Genomic DNA, 17,802 nt, shown 5'->3' with positions numbered 1-17,802 from the left:
CGGGAGAATTAGAACTCTAGGACCAATAGAAATGAGAACCATAGGAGGAAAATAACTGGGCTGGACAGAGGGAGACTGGAAAGAGAGGAAGGAAAAAGAACTAACAACCTAGCCAAATAATGTGAAGGGAGGCACAGTTTCCTACAATAGATCCCTCCCGGGTTCTTGCTCGCTGCAGTCTTGGAAACTTTCCAGTAGAGTGCTACGCACCTACCCCTCGAGGCTGGGCAGGGACGGCTATTAGCTGGGGCTGGCTGGGAATGCCTTTCAGCGAGAGCGGCTGTCCCGGCGGGGTGGTGGGGAGATCGCAGGGAGGAGTCACAGGGCATGAAACGGAAAGACTACATCTCCCAGACCGCCACGCTTTCCAGCTGGAGTCTAGGGCGCTTGACTGCTCCCCAGTTTCCGTAGGGAAGCGCCGGGCTACTGCAGCTATTGTGCGTCGTGCTGTTGCCTTCCTCTTCCCGCTCAGGCGTCTTTGGAGGAAAGCTACGTTTCATTGCCGCCCCAGTTTAACCCCTCTGGCGCTTAACAAGACAGCAGGCCGGTTGCCTTGGACCAGGAGGAACTTTGGGAGACGGAGGACTGTTAACGAGACCCTAGGGTGCAAGTAAGATACAGTTGAAGGAGCCCGAGTGCCCCGGCTTGGTGCGAGGGCTTCGCCGGGGCAGAGAGTAGGCTCTGGCTTTAAGAAGAGGGAGGGGACAGTGCGATCCGGGTTGCCCTTGGAGTTCTGCAAAGGAAATCTTCAGCTGGCTAGTCAGCAGGGAGCAAGGAGAGGCAGCTCCCATCCCCGGCGCTCACCCTCGCCTACACCCTGGGCGGGCCGAAGTGTCACGTTTGCAATTGCCCAGGAAGGATCCGGCCGGTCTCTGGAGGCGAGCCAAGCTGCAGTTTCTGCTGACTGTCAGGGGGCGATGCCTAGGGCACATGCTGCTTGCTAGGAAGCACCCCGCCGGGATCCAACTGCCTTAGTTAGCTCTCCCGGTCACCTGAAGCAATCACCAGGCCGCCTGTTTCCGGTACAAACCAGCCAGCTGTCCCCAGGAATCTCATCAGAACAGGTACTTGTGTTCCAAAGGGAGGGAGGCTACAGCTTCCTAAGCGGGTCTCGCACGCACTGTACCCTATGCACTTCCCCTACTATGCCACTGATGCTCTTGGTCTTTGTGTCTTTTCCCTTTCTTTCCAAACCCCGCCCTCAGAACCATGGGGCATCCCCCGCTGGAGTTCAGCGATTGCTACCTGGACAGCCCTGATTTCCGCGAGAGGCTCAAGTGTTATGAGCAGGAGCTGGAGAGGACCAATAAATTCATCAAAGACGTGATTAAAGACGGCAATGCGCTTATCGGTGCAATGAGAAGTAAGTGGAAAGCTTCGATAGCAGTTTCCTCGAGCTGGTGGCTCTGGCCTTTGAGCTTTTCCATACCAGAGGGGAAGGGAGGATTCAGGGTGATTCCCAGCCCAAGTCTGTGACGCAAATGGGTTTCCAGACACTTTGGAAGTTGGGTCAGTAAAAATTGAAGGTAGTGGCTACAACTAGAATTTGGGGCCTTTCCCTTTAGTGACCTTGCCCTCCTTAGACAGGATCTGTAGCTGTGCCAGGCACTCTCTTGTTCCATAACTATCCTTTCTTGTCAGACTGTGGTTCAGAAGGGACAGTCTGCTTGTACTGTTGGACTTTTTAGTACCTATGTATGGGGCAAAGGGACATCCAAGCTGACCAAGGAACTGCCCCAGCACCTCCTAAAGAATTGGGAATTCAGGCCAGCAGCTTGAGTCAGGGTTTTTGTTCCTTGCAAGGCCTTTGGTTGCTACAGATAAGTATGGGGGCAGTAAAAAGTTTCCAATGGCAAGTTATTTTCTATGGAAATTTTCTTGCTCAGCACCTTTGTCCCAGTGATTTTTTCTAAGTTGATGAGCCATGAGTTTGGTCAAGGTTGGTTTAAGTTCACATTTATTAAATGAATTCACATGCTACTGAATTCTGCTCCAGGGTGAAACAAAGACCTGCCTAATCCCTGGCACAAGGACGCCCCCCACCCCCAGGAGCATACTATAGAGCTGAGGTTGGCAGTCACTGGGCTGAAGGGACCTCACCTGGCTTGGCTTTCCCAGTGGCCACAGCTGACAGCTGTGGGGCCCTCCCCCACTTCCCCACTGTGTGTGGAGTTTTTATTACTGCCAGTTGGCAGAAGGCTTGGAGTAGGAGAAAGAATAATAAACATCCTCAAGGAGAGTGCAGGGAAACCAATCCTTTGTGCCAAAGTATATATACCCAGAAGAATGGAGGATAGTGAATAGGTGGTGATAATTCATTTTTTTCTCTTCTTGGCTAAAAGATGATTATGAAAAATTAAGTCAGAGCCACTGACAAATATGTTCTGTATGCTTATAACTTGGTTCTGAGTGGATTTATCCCCTGAATACTGTGTCTAGGTCCTTCTTAAGGGGACCTTCTTAAGACAAATGCAGCCAACCAAGAACAAGGAGAGAGGCTTGGGAGCAGCGGCTCAATAGTATTTGTTGTGCAGCTCTTCTGGTTTGCCCCTTGGAGTCTGAGCTTTCCCTGCATGTGTTGTCTGCCCACTTTGGTCAGAATATACATTTTCCAAGTTCCCGCTAGTCCTTTGATTGAATTTGACCATTTAATGGTTTGTCCTATTGTAGTCTGAACAAGAGTAAACTCCTTAAAGGACCTCAAAGGACCTTAAAGTTCCCTTAAGATGGGGTATTTAAGAAGGACCTTAAAGATGGGGTATTTGAAATGCTGATCCTTAGAGACTTTAGGCCAGGCTTTGGGGTGTGTTGCCACTTAATAGAGTCCCTTAAGAGGATAAAGGTATGAAGGCTGTGCCACAAAAGTAGTTACAAAGGTGAGGGTTCCTAAAAGGAGAAAGGGGGAATTTTGGATTTTCTTTTTATTTACTTGTTAAAGTAAACTGCTTGGTTAACTTCATAGTCAAATGAAGCTCATCTAAGCCCCCGGAAGGGAGTGGCTTTGTCAAGTGTAGGGTAAGCGGACAGTGTTTGTGCTAAAAAGAATGACCAGCTAAGGTGAATCACAGAGAATAAGATTATTGAGAAAAAATAAACAGTTCAGTAATACCTTTGAGGAAGGGCAAACGTTTTCTAAGCTAGGGCCAAGTTGCAGTTTTTATTCTTTCCTTTTCTGAGACTAAAATTGGTAAGAGTCAACAACTGTGCAGGTTTAAACCACTGCATGTGGGCAAAAGATCCAAGAGATATTTTGGTTCAGGGGGGCTTTTTGATATTTATGGTGGTTTTATGTTTCTGAGTATACATAAAAAATCCAGAAATAGGACAGTTAAGAAATAAAACCCAGCAGCTAACCCACACTCCATTTCTTTCCTTTAAGATTCTAAAAATGTGATTAGCTAGAGACAAAGGCGGGATGATTCCCACTGTCTGAACCACAGTGATGTTTAGACTCCCACTCTGCTTCCTCACACTGTGCTAGCTGAGCGACTTTTTGAGAATAAGTGGGGTGGAAGCAAAACAAAGGTATCCTCTTGCTTTATGTGGAAGGAGAAGGAAAAGAGAACACTGGAATTGGGAGTTGGAAGACCTGGGTTACAATCTTGGCTTCACCATTTTGGCATAAATCATTTACTTCATTTATAGAATGGGAGTAATTCTATATGTGAAGTAAATAGAAAGCATCTCCTTTGAGGCTCCTTTGAGCCTCTAAGCATCTCAGAGTTGCTTTGAGGCTCAAAGGAGTTAATGGATTATGAAAGTGTTTTGTAAATGGAAACAGTTAAACATTGTAAGTTGTTAATAATACATCTTCAGGTTAATAACATATCTGCTGGTGAATGTGTATTTTTCAGTAGGTTTCTAAAGGGAAATGCATAAGCAGAAGTATTTGGAAACATTTCTTGTTGTCATTTTGTTGGAAAATGTAATTCCCTACATTGGCATGTCTCAGCAATTAATTTTGTATACATGTTTGTGGATTCATCCTGTCATTTGGAGTCTGGCATTAAAAGTAAAGAAAAATGATTGGCACCTTTTTATTTAGCTTAGTAAATTGAGCACACAGTCAAATGGATAGTGTTTCTAGGAACCAATGAAACCTGGTGCATAATGCTGCAAAGACCAGCTGCAGTTTTTGTTAAGGTTGTTAGGCTTAGGAGTTCCTGCTGTGGTGCACTGGGTTAAGAATCTCACTTTAGCAGCTCCTGTGGCTGTGGATGTGCGGGTTCAATCCCAGCCCAGCACAGTGGGTTAAAGAATCTGGCATTGCCACAAGCTGTGGCATAGGTCACAGCTGTGGCTCTGATTCAGTCCCTGGCCTGGGAACTTCCATATGCCGTGGGTACAGCCATAAAAATAAAAATTAAAAAAAAAGTTGGTGGTCTAGGTAGAACTTGATTTCCTGCTTGTGTCTGATTTTGTATAGAGCTCTAGATAAAGATTTTGGTCACAACTGTTTGTGATGATTAATTCATTAAATATAGGTCTTGTTTGAATATTTAGATTTTCTTAGATCTGTGCTACTCAGAGGTAATTGATGTTATGAATGATATTCAATGTCTTCCTTGGGGAAGTGGTTGATTTCTCTCCCACTTTAATGTGACCTACTCATAAATTGTTAGAGTACAAGATGGTGATTATAATTTCAACTAATGAAAAATAAAAACACTGACACTCTGAAAGATTATATTGCCCACTTTTTGGTTCGTTCTTGTTTTTATTTTTTATTTTTTTTATTTTTATTTTTTTGTCTTTTTTTTGCTATTTCTTGGGCCGCTCCTGCGGCATATGGAGGTTCCCAGGCTAGGGGTCTAATCGGAGCTGTGGCCGCCAGCCTACGTCAGAGCCACAGCAACGCAGGATCCGAGCCGGTCTGCGACCTACACCACAGCTCACGGCAACGCCGGATCGTTAACCCACTGAGCAAGGGCAGGGACCGAACCCGCAACCTCATGGTTCCTAGTCGGATTTGTTAACCACTGCGCCACGACGGGAACTCCTCGTTCTTGTTTTTATGTTGGAAGTTGTGGTCCCTGGTATTGTTTAAATATTTTCTATGCACGTAAGCTAGGTGTTATTTAGAACAAGTGATGTAGTCTCTGCTTACATCCCAACACAGCATGATACGCCTAATAAATGTTATATAGTTCAGTGAACACATCATTTACCTACTAAATTCAAGCCATTGTTGTCAAGGCTGTCACAGATGAGAAAGTCAGTCACAGATGCATCCTGCCCTTAAGGAGTTCTCAGACAAAGAGGGGAGATAAGACATGCGTAGAGGTCATTATCATATAAGGTAGTAGTGGGCCAGATGAATACCATGGTATGTGACATTAGTGGGAGAACTCATTTCCCTATGGAAGGATAAGGAAAAGCAAAGGAGGTATAGCATTGTAATTGGGCAGAAGTAATAATACTTATTGCTTGTTTAACTGTTCCTATATGCCAGGAATTAAAATCTTGTAACCGCCTTATAAAGCAAGGATTATTATTCCCATTTTGTAGATGAGAAAACTGAAGTTCAGAGGCGTTAAATAACTTTCCCAACTAATAATGGCAAGAGTCTGAATTAGAGCCCAGACCTGACTGTAAAGCCCCTGCTTATTTTACCACATTGCCCTATATGCAGGACAGGACATTTCATGTAATAAGAATTACACGGAGATTGTAAAGGGATAGCAAATAATTCAAGTCATATGGGATATATGCTGCAGGAAGAGAAGTTTGGGAGATAAGGTCACAATGGAAGGTTGAGGCCTTGACCGTGCAGGACCTGTTAAATACTTCAGACCTGTCTTTATAGGCAGGGAATATTAATGATGATTTTGGTAAGGTAGAGAGAGGTGTGGTCTGAGCCATGTTTTAGAACGATTCATCTGAAAGTGATGTGTAAGGTGTTCCAATTCTACATAAGTATTTGTGACTTTTTAGAGGTTTATTAGCAACTTTAAAGTTTCTTTGATATAACCCAGGGGTCAGTAGACCTCTTCTGTAAAGGGCAATATTTTAGGCTTTAAGGGTCATGCAGTCTCTGTGGTAATGACCTAACTGCCATTGTTTTGAGAAAGCAGTGAAATGGGAATGGCTCTCTTCTAATATTAACATTGAAAAGTGAATTTCACATAATTTTCATGTCACAAAATATTATTTTCCCTTTGAATTTTTCAGTTTTTTAAAAATATTAAAAACTATTCTCAGCTCAGCTGAGGGGAAACATACAGAAATGGCTGTGCCCTGAGTTTGATTAACTGATTGTAGTTTGCAGATCTCTGATATAACTAGTTAACCTAAATGGATTTTTTTATTAGTAAGGCAGTGACTATAGTTATTGGTAAAAAATGCTGTATTTCACATTTTCCATCAACTAGTTTTACTTTTGCGTGCTGTTAATTATGCTTGCTCTGGATTCAGGGTCCCGGGCTCATAGGCTGTCAGAGGCCAAGGAGAAAACAGAAAAATACGAAGCTACTGAAAGTGGGTTAATAGGGCTGGAGTGATTGGGGTAAAATCCAGCAGCCTCATCCCATTTAAAAAGCCTTTACTTAAAAATGTGGTAGCTAAATACAATGTATTTCCCTTTAGCCTAGATTTAATCAGGTTGCAACTCCTGAGCTAGGTGATCTACCTCTGACAGTCTAGGAGTCTTGGACTCTAATGAGCTAGGAAAATGGAAAGTGATAGTCTCTAGGTAGACGTTTCACTGGGGAAGCACCACTAGTCACTGCAAATGAGCTGAGGCAGAATGATGGTATAATAGGAAAAAAACCTTAGGCATGATGTCTAGGTACTTGGGTATGGTGATGGTTCTGTTATTAATCAGGTCTGTGACCTTCACAAGTCATTTTGCTGGGGCCCTAGGTCTGTAGCTGTACAAAAGTAGGGATGGTTAGGGTATCTATAAGCTCACTTTCGGCTCTAACATTCCATTCCATAACTTTTTTTTTTCATTGCATATTGTAGTTTAATCTTTTGTGAAAGGAATGACTAACCCAATTATAGGATCTTATTTTATGCCTACATGCATTTTCATCTTATTTTGGTATACTGACAGGATTTAATTAAACATAATTTTTTTAAATGATTTTTATTTTTTCCATTATAGGGGTTTGCAGTGTTCTGTCAATTTTCTATTATACAGCAAAGTGACCCAGTCACACATACATATATATATATTCTTTTTCTCATATTATCCTCCATTATACTCCATCATAAGTGACTAGATATAGTTAATTAAACATAAAATTTTAAATAGCCCTTCAAAAACAAAGATAACATACTTTATATATATGTATGTTTGTATGTATAAAACAGATGTCAGGAGTTCCCGTCGTGGCGCAGTGGTTAACGAATCCGACTAGGAACCATGAGGTTGCGGGTTCGATCCCTGCCCTTGCTCAGTGGGTTAACGATGCGGCGTTGCTGTGAGCTGTGGTGTAGATTGCAGACTCGGCTCGGATCCTGCGTTGCTGTGGCTCTGGCATAGGCTGGCGGCCACAGCTCCGATTAGACCCCTAGCCTGGGAACCTCCATATGCCGCGGAAGCAGCCCAAGAAATGGCAAACAAACAAACAAACAAACAAAAAACAGATGTCAGAAAAAAAGAATTATACCATTAAGCCCACACATATACATGCACGACCACAAATACATAGGCTGTCTTGGACTAATGGAAACTTGTGTTTTAAAAGAATACCAAAATGTTACTTTCTTTCATTCTGTACTTTTAAGGACAAGAGTTTTAGATGTTTATGTTAAGATGACCTCTTGAGGTGTCTGTTCATCTCCTGTTTTCACAACTGTAGCACCTATATGGTAAATAATTGCTTTTCTGAAATGATGTGTCAATTCCATCTTAAAAGCAAATTCGAGATTGAATACACTTAGTGGAGCCATCTCTAGCTTTGTACATGGGGAATCTGGGTCCTAGTTCCAACTCTGCCACTAGCTAGCTGTATGACACTAAGTCATTAGTTTTGTGAACCCAAGTTTTCCCATTTCTAAAATTAGAGGTTTGGATAGTGAGTTTTAGGGCTCCTCCTGGCTTTTTTATGCTCTTTTCTAGGCTGCCACTGTCTTGCACAAATAGTTAAGCACTCTAAATTGATTCTGTCATAAACTTTTTTTTTTGCTTTTTTAGGGCCACACCTGTGGCATATGGAGGTTCCCAGGCAAGGGGTTGAATTGGAGCTACAGCTGCCAGCCTACATCACAGCCACAGCAATGCAGGATCTGAACTGCGTCTGCAATCTATACCACAGCTTGCCGGATCCTTAACCCACTGAGTGAGGCCAGGGATGGTAACCTCATGGTTACTAGCCAGGTTCATTTCCGCTGTGCCACAACAGGAACTCTGATTCTGTCATAAACTTTAAAGCCAATTCATCTTTACTCTGGGAGAGTGGGCAAAGGGAAAACCCAAATGACAGGTCCAGCATGGTAGATGACTTGAATCATGCTAGCATATGTGATTATCCTCTTGATGAATGCTTCTTGAGATGTGCCAACCTGGTGCACTTCATTTCTTTCTGAGTAGCTCTATAGTGAGGGAAACCAAAGCTTTTAATCCCTTTGGGGTGGGTATAATGCTTTGGTGTGCAGGGAGGAGTTGTAATATACATTCTCAGTGAGCAGATATCCTGTTATTATCCTCATGACATTTAATCAGTGCCTTGGAAGACATGGGTTACAGATGGCTCTCTGTGTCTGCAGGTTCTGCATCTGCAGATTCAACCAACTGGGGATGGAAAATATTGGGGACAAATTTACAGAAAGCTCCCAAAAGTAAAACTTGATTTGCCACATGCTAGCAACTATTTACATCATATTTAAAGCTATTTGCTTTACATTGTCTTTACAAAGCATTGACATTGTATTTAAAACTATTTGCATAGAATTTACATTATATTAGGTACTATACGTAATGAGAGGACTGGGTAGTTTATACACAAATACTATACCATCTTATATAAGAGACTTGAACCTCTGTGGATTTTGGTATCCACAAGGGGTCCTGGAACCAATCCCCCACAGATACCAAGGGATGACTATATTTTAGATACTTTCTAGAGTAGCACAGATCAGTGTAATGAGGATGCTGTTTGGTACTGCTATTAATAGATATGATGGTACTGCTATTAATAGATATGAAGCAGTGTCAAATGGAATTTGGTGGAGACAGTATTGCCATATTCACTGAAGGTCCTCAGAAGACCAGATTCCAAAGTAGCTGGACTGGGGTGGAAAAGTGAACCAAGCCAGCCTTTTGGTGTGAAAATTACCTTTTAGCTTCACTTTTATAGCCTCATTTTTAATTTTTTTATTTATTTTTTGTCCTTTTTATATAGCCTCATTTTTAAAAGCATAGCCAAAAACTTCTGTTTAATCTGACATCTGTTTCTCTAATCAGTTACTACAGAAATTTCCTAAAAACTCATGATGATCTGGAAAGATATATGCTTTTCCAGGGGAGTACCCTGGAAATCTTGAGCTGTTTTTTTTTTTTTTTTTCCTAATGGAGTGGAGGGCCCTCTTGATGCATTATTAGGCTTGCATCAAGTGCTAAAGCCTTATACAATGCAAAGGCAATCCAATTTAATTTATCAAGGATTAAATAAGCACCTACTATGTGTCAGGCAACTGGGAAACTGGGGATATAATGGTGAATAAGGCTGCTATGGCTCTTGGAGTATATATCAAACATCTGATTACCCACAAATAATTTAATTACAGTTGTGAGAAGAGATATGAAGAAGTTTAGGATATGATATATATTATATCACATATTAAAAAGTGGGTCTTTGTGGGAGAAAAATGAGCTAGATCATGGGAATGCAACTGTCCATAGGAAAAAAAGAATAAACTGAGAAGGAATAGTTCCTAAGTCAAATCTCTCTGTTTTACTACCTTGGTATTTAATAGCCTTGGCAATGAGCAAGACTCTTTTAAGTGAGTGGAGAGTTTGTCAGAAACAGGGTGTAGTATATCTCATGGGGTCTTCAGGGAAAACCTAAAGTACCTACTGCCTATTTCTTTTATAAGTATATTAAAAATGTGGTTTTTTGGGCGTAAGTAACACATGAACATGGTACAAAATTCAAAAGGTACAAAAGGGAAACCCTTTCCCTTCTCCTGTGTCCCAGTTCCCCAATTCTTCACCCTAGAGGCAACAACTGGCAACTGTTTATCCTTTAAAAAGAATTCCTGGTACTTATTCTAACATAAGCTTCCATGAAAATTGTAGGCAAATTCGCAGTCACTTGGGGAAAGATTTCTTTAGGATTGTACTTGGCAGGAATGGTACATTAAAGATCTCATCAAATGAACTCCTCTATGAAAGAAAAAGGACACTGGCAAAAATGTCAAAAAATCACCTTTTTCAGAATTCTGTGAATTAACCAAAAGGCTTGTAACAATCTGAAGAATATTTATTGATGGAAACTTGTTGAATCTCTGGAGAAGCAGGTTTTAACTTACACTACCTCCCAATCCCTTCACCAGAGCTTTGTGGTAGCCTTGAAAACCAATAGCCTTGCAACCATAGTAGCTGTGGAAACCAGTAAACTTTTAGCACCTGAGGAGGAGGGCTGGGTTTGTAGCTCCTCAAAAACTCAGAGACATATAGTCTTGTCCCAAACCTGTCTCAAAGCTACCTAGAAAAGTCCCATTCACATGACTTCCTATTACTTCAACTGATTTTGAGCTTACTCAGTGGGTTTAACATCACACCTGCCTTAGACTGACTGAGACCAGTCAGGGTAAACAAAAGCCTGGTTAAAAACATAAAAGGGAAATGAGATATCCACTATGGACTTTGAAAAGCTCTGACATATTCTTGGGGATCTACAAGGCCACATGCATGCCCAGAGTTCTGCATGTATCTAGAAAAGACCTGAGAATGCCTGTTTCTCTCCTATGGCTAAAATTGAGGCAGAGTTGTAAACTGCTTGGCTGAGTGTTGAAGGAATGCCCCAATGTGCACATGCAGACCCCCTTGGAAAAAGATGGAAGACTTAAAGTTCAAGACATGTAAGGAGATCTCTGAACAATTATTTGCTGGCCACTAAACTAATCAGACAGAATTCAGGGGTTACACACTACAAGGAATACAGACATCACAGAATCTAAGAAATATACTAAACAAACAGCAACAAAACAATGACAAAACAACAATAACAACAAAATCTGGGAATCAGGATCTGATTTTCAGAAGTACCACATTACATTGTCTAAAACATCCAATTTTCTACAAAAAATGATCAGACATGCAAAGAAACAGAAAAGTATAGGCCATATATGGAGAAGAGCTGTCAGTAGAAACTGTACCTAATGGGACCTAAATGTTAGAATTTAGACCAAAAAAATTAAATCAGTGAATATAAATATATTAAAAAAACTAAAGCTTTTAAAAGAAAGCATGAGAACAATGTTTTACCAAAGAGAAAATATAAGGAGATAAAAATTATAAAGAAGAACCAGGTAGAAATTCTGGAGTTGAAAAATAAAGTAACTGAAATGAGTTCCTTCTGTGGCACAGTGAGTTAGGAATCTGACTGCAGTGGATTGGGTCACTATGGAGGTGCAGGTTTGATCCCTAGCCCTGTACAGTGGACTGAAGGATCTGGTACTGTTGCAGCTATGGTGTAGGTTGCATTTGTGGCTTAGATTCAGTTCCTTGCCTGGGACTTCCATATGCCATAGGTGCAGCCATAAAGGATATATACATATACATATATATATATATATATATATATATATATAAAACTGAAATGAAAAATCCATTTGAGGCGTTAAACAGCAGATTTGATCTATCAGAAGAAAGAATCATAGAAGTTGAAGGTAATCTGGTCTGAGATTATCCATTGTGAGCAAAATAAATTTAAAAAAAGAAGAAAAATGAACAGAGCCCCAGAAACTGTGACAGCATCAAGTATATCAACATATGCCTAATGAGAGTCCCAGAGGGAGAAGAAAGATAGAAAAAAAGCAGAAAGAATATTTGAAGAAATCATGGCCCAAAACTCCCCAGATTTGATGAACAACATTAACTTCCATATCCAAGAAGCTAATCAAACAAACAACTCCAAGTAGGATAAACTCAAGAAGATCCATACCTGGAGATATATTATAGTCAAACTGATGAAAACCAAAAACAAAGAGAAAATCTTGAAAGGATCAGGAGGCTAACAACCCATCAAGTGAGCAGGACCCTCAGTAGGATGAAGAGATGATTTCCCATCAGTATCTATGGAGGCTGGAAGGCAGTGGGCTGACATATTCAAAGTGCTAAAAGAAAACTAATGTAAACCAAGAATTCTTTATTGAAAATATTCTTCACAAACAAGGGAGAATTCAGACATTCTCAGATAAACAAAACAAAAACTGAGAATTGGTCACTAGCAGAACTGCCTTACAAGAAATACTAATGGGAGTCCTTTAGGGTGAAATGAAAGAATGGTGCAATTTCAAATTTCAAGTTTGGTGTAGTTCAAATCTGCACAAAATATGAAGAGCAGCAGTAAATGTAACTACATAAGTATATAGAAAGTAGTATTTTTTTAGTAGCTGTTTTTGTCTGTATCTGGTTTAAATGACAACTGTATTGCACAATAGTTATAAAACTGTGTTGATGAGCTTATGATATATAAAAATGCAATATGTAGCATTGAGAACTATGTCTAGATACTCATATTGCAACAGAACAAAGGGTGGGGGAAAAATGTGTATGTAAGGATAACTTGATCCCCTTGCTGTACAGTGGGAAAAAAATGAATAAACAAATGCAATATGTAATGCAATATAGCACAAAGGAGGGAGAGGAAACAACTATATTGTAGCAATCTCTCTGTATGCTTTCTAAGTTGTTAAAATTAATCTGAACCAGATTGTAATTGTAATCTTGACGTCACTCACTAAGAAAACAACTAAAAAATATGTAGTAAAAAAATAGCAAAATAGTACTTTAGACAATATCTGTGTAACACAATTGAAGGTAGTAATGGAAAAATAGAAGAAAAAGATAAGACATATCAAACAAAGCAAATGGCAGACATAAATGCTATCTTATCAGTAATATTAAATAGAAAGGCAGAGATTGGAAAAGTGGATAAATTGATCCAAACATGGATAAATTGAAATGTATGCTGTCTTTTAAGAGATCTATGTTGTGTTCAAGGGCACAAATAGGTTGAAAGTAAAAGAATGGAAAAATATGCCAGGCAGACAGCATCCGAAGAGAGTTAAGGTGGCTGTGTAAACATGAGACAAAATATATTTTAAGACAAAATTTTTATAACATACAAACAAAAACATTTTATAATGGTAAAACTGTCACTATATCAGGAAGATGTAAAGTTATAAACATATGCACTTAACAATGGTGCCCCAAAATACATGAAGCAAAAGAGGACAGAATTGAAGGGAGAAATAATCTAACAATAATAGTTGGAGACTTCAATACTGTACTTTCAATAATGGATAAAACTACTAGACAGCTCAATGAGTAAATAGAAGAAGTGAACAACACTGTAAACCAAGAAGATCTTCTACAGACATCTGTAGAACACTCCACACAACAACAGCAGAAAACACATTCTTAAGTGTACATGGAACATTTTCCAGGACAGACCCTCTGTTAGGCCACAAAATATGCCTGAATATATTTATTTATAGAAAGTGTGTTCTGTAGCCACAGTGGGATGAAATTACAAATCAATAACAGAAGAATATTTTGGCAGTTCACAAATATGTGGAAATTAAATATCAGACTCCTAAGTAACCAGTTGGTAAAAGAAGAAATCACAAAGGAAATTAGAAAATACTTTGGAATGAACAAAAATGAAAACACAATGTGGCAAAATTGATGGGATGCAGTAAAAGCAGTGCTTATGGGAAAATTTATAGCTTTAAATGCCTACATTAGAAAAGAGGGAAGGAAGATCACAATTCAATAACCTGAACTTCTACATTAAGAAACTAGAAAAAAGAAGAAAAAATGAATTCTAAAGCATGTAGAGGGAAAGAAATGATAAAATTAGAGTGGAACTGAATGAAATAAAGTATAGGAAAATCTATTCTTTCTATTTAAAATAGAGAAGATTTAGAGAGTTCCCTGGTAGCCCAGAGGTTAAGGATCTGGCATTGTCACTGCAGCAGTTTGGGTTACTGCTGTGGTGCAGGTTTGATCTCTGGCCCAGGAACTTCTGCATGCCATGGGTGTGGCCAAAAAATTAAATAGAGAAAACTAAAAAAATCAAGAGTTGGTTTTAAAAAATAACAACATTGAGGGAGTTCCCGTTGTGGCTCAGCAGTAACAAACCCAACTAGTATCCATGAGGATGTGGGCTCAATCCCTGGCCTCACTTAGTGGGTTAGGGAGCTGTGGTGTAGGTCACAAACATGGCTCAGGTCCCACATTGCTGTGGCTGTGGCATAGGCTGGCAGCTACAGCTCTGATTTGACCCCTAGCCGGGGAACTTGATTTGCTGAGGGTGCAGCCCTAAAAAAAATTTGAAATAAAACAACAACATTGAGAAACCATTAGCTAGACTGAGAAAGACAAGACTCAAATTATTAAAAGCATGAGTGAAGGAGGAGACACTACTACCACACTTACAAAAATGAAAAAACAAAGAATAAATTGGAATACTATGCAAAACTGTATGCTGATAAATTACATAATTTAGATGGAATTGATACATTTCTAGATACGCACTACCCAAATTAACTCCGGAATAAATGAAAAGTCTGCGAGGATCTATAACAAAGGCAGTGAGGTAGTAATCAAAATACTAGCCACAAAGAAAGACTTGGGCCTAGATGACTTCACTGGCTAATTCAACCATTCAAAGAAAAATTAATATCTATCCTTCTCAAACTTCCAAAAATTAGAAAAGAATACTCTTTATCGCATTCTCTGAGGGCAGTAGTATCCTGATACCAAAACCAAAGACATCACAAATCAACTATTGACCAAATTCCTTTAAGAAAATAGATGCAAAAATCCTCAACAAAATACTAGCAAACCAAATCTAACAATGTATAAAAAAGAATTATATACCATAGCTGAGTGGAATTTATTCCAGGAATGCAAAGTTAGTTTAACATCTGAAAATCTGTCAGTGTGACAGTAAATAGTAAATAACTAGATGTTGTTATTCTCTTAATAGGTGCAGATATTTTTCAAAGACCACTGCCTTATTATGCTAAAAACACTAAACAAACTAGGTATATCAGGTTAGTGGTTGTCTAGGGCTGGGGGTGGGGGGGGAAGGTTGAGATATGTTATGACTGGGTAAAGGATTTCTTTTTGGAATTGTGAAAATTTTCTAAAATTAGATTGTGGTGATAATTTCACAACACTGAGTATACTAAAAACATTTAATTGTACACTTTAATAAGTGAATTTTATGGTATGTGAGTTATGTCTCAAAGCCATTTTTTTTGTTATGATTGTGCTTGGAGAAACAAAGGTGCTTGGCTTCTGTACCTACATCTTCCTTTGGCTTTTCCTTATGGAATTACAGAACTGGTAGGTTGTTGAGAAAATTTCACATCCACTCTGTTGGGTTTATATCCAGGGAAGAGGAAGCCAAAAGGACCAACTCTTTCTGGGACCTAGAGCTATAGTCTGAATTGGGACCATTGTCAGATTTTCTGGTTTCCCATTCCAAGGCTTGCTCTTTCTTTCTTTTCTTTTTCTTTCTTTTCTTTTTAGAGCAGCACTCACGGCATATGGAGGTTCCCAGGCTAGGGGTTGAATTGGAACTACAACTGCTGGCCTACGCCACAGCCACAGCAACGTGGGATCCGAGTTGCGTCTGCAACCTACACCACAGCTCACAGCAACGCCAGATCCTCACTGAGTGAAGCCAGGGATCGAACCTGCAACCTCATGGTTACTAGCGGATTAGTTTTCACGGCTCCACAACAGGAACTCTTCAAGGCTCTTTCTGAACTATACTCTAACTTAGGTACCTTCCATTAAAACTGTCTTGATATTCTTTACTGTGGCTGGGTGTGCATTTGTTTGAAGTGACCCAGTTAGCAGTGAAGAACTGCGGTAGTGGAAAGTTTCCTTTCATTCTCTTTCCTTCATTATTATGGCAGGGATCAGGTGGTTTCCCTGTTGAACAATCTAGCCTAGTTTTGTTTTTTGTCACAACAGAATGGCAGTACATTACATCTTGGTGTGCCACCTGTCCTCTTTGTTTCTTGCTCCAAGAGCTTACACCAGCTGGTTGGGCAGTTCCAGAGGCCTCTCCTCTTCTTGGCTCATCTGTTGACTTCTTATGGAAAATGCAGCTGCTTTTTATGTAGTGGACAGTGTAAATTGGGAAATGTGTGGCATTACTAAAGGGTGACAGGGTTCTCCTCCCATATTACTTTTATCCTAAGGCAGCATGGAATTTCTCACAAGTGGGAAGCAGTAGGTCCAGCACTATAGTACCATATTAGGAACTTCACAGCAGTCCTTTGCAAAAGGTTTTCATTAAGGACTTCTCAGAAGCCAGAGATTCACATTTCAGCTTCCAGCTCGCTTTCCAAAGCCAGGCTGTCGTGGAAAAGCCTTTCCCTGTGATTGGAAAAATATGTATTATGAATGTGGCAGTTGACAGCTGGAGGCTAATCCTGAAGTCCTCCATCACGAATTCATTAGGTGGGGGGAGGAGAGTGGGTAACAAGCCATCAAGGTTGTTTATAGCTGCCCCTTACAGCTTTCACTTAGACCAGGAAAAAAAAAACCTGGAAAGGGAGTTCTGAAGAAAATGTCTCTGCCACCATTATCACCATGCTGAATTTCTCTTGTTCTTAGCATGGTAAATATTAATATCTTTCCATATTTGTTTTTTTCTGGAGCTATTTGTCTTCTAGAATACAAGCCCAGTGTTTCAGGGTTTATGGAAATGATTGTTCTGTCATGGCACTCAATGAGAAAGCAAAGGGTACCAGTGTGCTAATTGGGTAACAGCTCAAGATTGTATGGCTGCACCACCAGAATGAAAGTGGAGGGAAAGCTGGGCCTTTCTGGCATTTGTTTGCATTTCCTTTGTGAAAAACAGCTGCTGTTTAATGCTTCCCTTTTCTTTTTAATTAATGGGCAGTATCTTGCTGACATGGACTCAAAGAGTTCTAAGGGCCCTTAAGCCAACATTTCATTTAACTCTTCCATGTTTCAGATGAGGAAACAAACCTAAGAGGAGATTTCCTTGTCCAAGGTCACTGAGCCAGTTAATCACAGAGTCAGTACAGAAACCCAAAAATCAGTCCCACTCTTGGGCTCTGTGTGATGTCACTGCGCCATATGAAAACAGTCTCTACCCTTCACCCACCTCATTTTTGCTGAGCCTGTGGTTTTTTTTTTTTTCAGATTCACTTTCAGCATGTGAAATAAAAGAATTGTTTTCTCTTCACTGCTTCTTGCCAAGAATGTACCTCCAGTGTTGGTCTGAAGGCAGCCAAGTGTTTAACAGACCTGCAGGAATGGAGTAGGGGAAGGTCAGGGAGTCTGAAGTTACTGCTAACCTTTTTCTGGTTGGCCCCTGCCTAGTAGGAACTTGATGAAATAGAAGATCGAGAGACAGACCTTCTATAGTAGAAGAACTATCCCTAGATATGTGGAATTTAGAGAATCCAGTTATGAATGAGGAAGAAGCAACTCTAATACAAATCGAGTTGGATTTAGGTTTGGTAGTGTTTGTGTTGGGGAACAGCAAGGCTGGGATCTCTGAATATGATCTCACTCAGGTTGACTGATTACCTGGATATGGACCTAGATATAGATATGGATATAAGCTGATATTT

The 17,802-nt window shown here is 40.2% G+C and overlaps 1 protein-coding gene across 2 annotated transcripts in view; it reads left to right on the top strand.

Moving 5' to 3' along the window:
* The first annotated feature begins 360 nt into the window (after nt 1-360).
* Nucleotides 361-17,802, top strand: part of OPHN1 (oligophrenin 1) — a 556,237-nt gene continuing 538,795 nt past the window's right edge. The window contains exons 1-2 of one of the 2 annotated variants that reach the window (XM_047764388.1): nt 361-1,064; nt 1,206-1,363. In XM_047764388.1, coding sequence (XP_047620344.1) covers nt 1,210-1,363 — 154 coding nt within the window. In that variant the 5' untranslated portion in view covers nt 361-1,064; nt 1,206-1,209. The remainder of the gene's footprint in view (nt 1,065-1,205; nt 1,364-17,802) is intronic. The other variant, XM_047764386.1, reaches the window with a different exon arrangement.

The sequence above is a fragment of the Phacochoerus africanus genome, chromosome X, assembly GCF_016906955.1.
Source record: "Phacochoerus africanus isolate WHEZ1 chromosome X, ROS_Pafr_v1, whole genome shotgun sequence".
NCBI lineage: Eukaryota > Metazoa > Chordata > Mammalia > Artiodactyla > Suidae > Phacochoerus > Phacochoerus africanus.
Note: the sequence above shows the minus strand (reverse complement) of the source record. Positions and strands in the feature narration are given on the sequence as shown.